Genomic DNA, 2573 nt, shown 5'->3' with positions numbered 1-2573 from the left:
CCTGGTGGGAATGGATGAGGATGTGAGTGTCCATGACCAGGATGTCCTGCCCCTGGGGTTCCTGCCGATGGGGGGCCATGTCCTGCAGCCCCAGGAGGCATAGGTGGTGGGGGCATGGCTGGGGGTATCCCAGGTGGGAGGGCTCCAGGAGGCGGCACTGGGGGTGGGAAGGAGCCAGGAGGAGGCATGCCTGTAAAGGAAATGGAAGAAGAGTTAATGGTAGTGAGGAGAAAATGTCTTTAAAGACCTGACCATATTTGGCCTCTCCAGCCAGGGTGAGTTCTTGGCCCCTCCTCCCAGTGCTCTAAAATCAAAAGCCATGTTAGAATAGTCGAACAACTGCAGCCTCCCAAAGATACCCAACAACATTCTCCTCCACCACTTCCCATCACTCACTGACTTCCCATCACTCATTCACTCCATGTCCCTCTTTCAGACTCTTTTTTCTTCCCCTGCCCAACTCCCCCAACCTTAAGGACAAACATATTTTAACCAAAAGCCTTACCTGGTGGGGGAAGCCCAGACCCCAGTGATGATACCACAGGATTGGGGGCAGAGGGTGGAGGAGGTGCATCTGCAAACAGCTGATGAGGGTGGTCAGCCTGGGAGAGTGGGTTCTGAGCTGCCAAAAGTCGTTCGGCTGCTGAGCCATGGCGCTCACCCTTGGAGTCCTTCTTGAAGGCATAAGATACAGTGATAGGGCGGTTACAGAGGTACTGCCCATTCATGGCTTCAATTGCTGCATCCGAAGCATCAAATGAAGCAAAATTAATAAAGGCATAACCTTTGGAGTTGCCTGTGTCAGGGTCCCGCATAATCTTAGGGGTTTGTAAGATGACCCCAAAGGCGCTGAAAGTATCATAAAGCAACTTCTCATCAATCTCAGGGTCCAGGTTGCCAATGAAAATGTTGGCCCCTACATCCAGGTTTTTGTTGTGAGCTGACGCCTTGTTCACCCGTATTGGCTTCCCATAGAGTTTGATCATGTTCATGATCTTAATGGCATAGTCAGCATCTTCCTCACTCAAGAATTCCACAAAACCATAGCCTGGAGAAGGGAGAAGAGGAGGTTAACAACCTAAGTGAAGAGATTCAAAATGGGGTAAAACTCACCTACCCTCTAATCACAAAGAACAAGAAACAACCTCACTTTACTTGAGAATGGCTCCAGAAATAAACTGAACTGAGGCTTAAAAGAAAGAAATCTTTCGGTCGCTCATCTCAATCCAAAACAGTTGTGAATACTGCTGGGACCCTCCAGGAGCAATCTGCCCCTTGCCATGTACTCACCTTGGTGCTGGCCAGTGACTCTATCCTTTGGCATGTGGGTGTTGACTTCTGGTCCAGCCTGGAGAAACAGTTCCCACAGCAGCGGTTCACTAACCTTCTCATCCAGGCCCCCGACGTACACAGTGGCATCTGAAGGGAGGGGGAAGAAAGTTAGGGCAATGGTGAGAGTATAACAGGAAAGGAGGTGATGGAAACATGAAGATGGAACCCAACCAGGGGAACTGGGGACGAGGGTAGGGTAGAAGCAAAAAAAAAAAAAAAAAAAAAAAAACACGTTTAACCCTTAAACCTCTTTCTTCCCAAGACTTAGGAAATCCTCTCAAGCCTAATTTAGTATTCTGGGTGGATTTTTTTTTTTTTTTTTGAGTGGGAAGGCAGCAGGGGATTGGACATGAAAGTATCACATCCACAGGCCTCAGCCAGCACTCAGCCACCCCGCCCCGAGCAGGCATGGGGCCGGTTTCGCGCCCTCTGGGGAACCAAGGAGTTCAGCTTCCCACCCCTGCAGAGGCACTGCTGGCCCTAGCCGGGAACTCCTCGCCACGCTGAGCGCATTCCGGATTCTCCCCCTCCAGTTACCCTGGTTCCGCTCGGATATCGGCCCGGCAGCCATGGCGAAAGAGATCCCGCCGTCTCCCAGCAGCGGTTCCGCTCTCTGACCTCAGCCCGACTTCCACTTCCGGGGCGAAGGTTGACGTTGGTGGGCGGGGTCGCGGAAGAGGAGATGCCTGGGAGCTGCCGCAGCCATCTTAGGAGCCTCCGGGACTTAACTCGGGTCGGCCGATGGAGTCCTCGGCTCCCGCACGGTTATGTCGCTGCTAGTGGTCTAAGCGAGGAGGGCGAAACGGAAACGTTCAGACCCTCTTAATGCGCTGCTAGACTTGAAAGAATCACACTGCTCCCAAAAATGTAAATTCGAAAGCTAAAAGAACAAGGCTTTACTTTTGCTATATTTTGTGGCCACTGATTCTTCTTTTGTTGCCCAGAGAAGAATGTGCCGAAGAGTCCTCCCAGCCGGAGGACTCAGCTGCTTTCAGGCGCAGAAGGAACCTTCCATCTCGCCTGCAGCCTTCTTGCAGATTTGGGCTGGAGGTATTGGTTTTCCCTCAGGGGAGGAGACTGCGGAATGTCTGAGCTGGAGTGACGTCTGCGCTCACCTCGTCGTAATAACATGGGGGGGAGGAGGGTGGTGGGAATCAGGCTGCTCCGAGGGTGTTTGACCACAGCTGATGGGTGGATGGGCCCAGAGACTGCAGTCTGGATTTCTAGAACACTCTGGGCCC

General features: G+C 52.4%; 1 protein-coding gene across 1 annotated transcript in view; it reads right to left on the bottom strand.

Annotated features, from left to right (window-relative positions):
- Positions 1-2373, bottom strand: part of SF3B4 (splicing factor 3b subunit 4) — a 6131-nt gene extending 3758 nt beyond the window's left edge. Inside the window, exons 1-4 of the mRNA XM_017546402.2 lie at positions 1870-2373; positions 1291-1419; positions 506-1048; positions 1-190 (exon numbers count right to left, since the gene is read on the bottom strand). The exon at positions 1-190 is cut by the window's left edge and continues 2 nt beyond it. Coding sequence (XP_017401891.1) covers positions 1-190; positions 506-1048; positions 1291-1419; positions 1870-1903 — 896 coding nt within the window. The 5' untranslated portion in view covers positions 1904-2373. The remainder of the gene's footprint in view (positions 191-505; positions 1049-1290; positions 1420-1869) is intronic.
- Positions 2374-2573: the final 200 nt, after the last annotated feature.

This window comes from Cebus imitator, unplaced genomic scaffold (genome assembly GCF_001604975.1).
Source record: "Cebus imitator isolate Cc_AM_T3 unplaced genomic scaffold, Cebus_imitator-1.0 Scaffold188, whole genome shotgun sequence".
In the NCBI taxonomy this organism is placed as follows: Eukaryota; Metazoa; Chordata; class Mammalia; order Primates; family Cebidae; genus Cebus; species Cebus imitator.
Note: the sequence above shows the minus strand (reverse complement) of the source record. Positions and strands in the feature narration are given on the sequence as shown.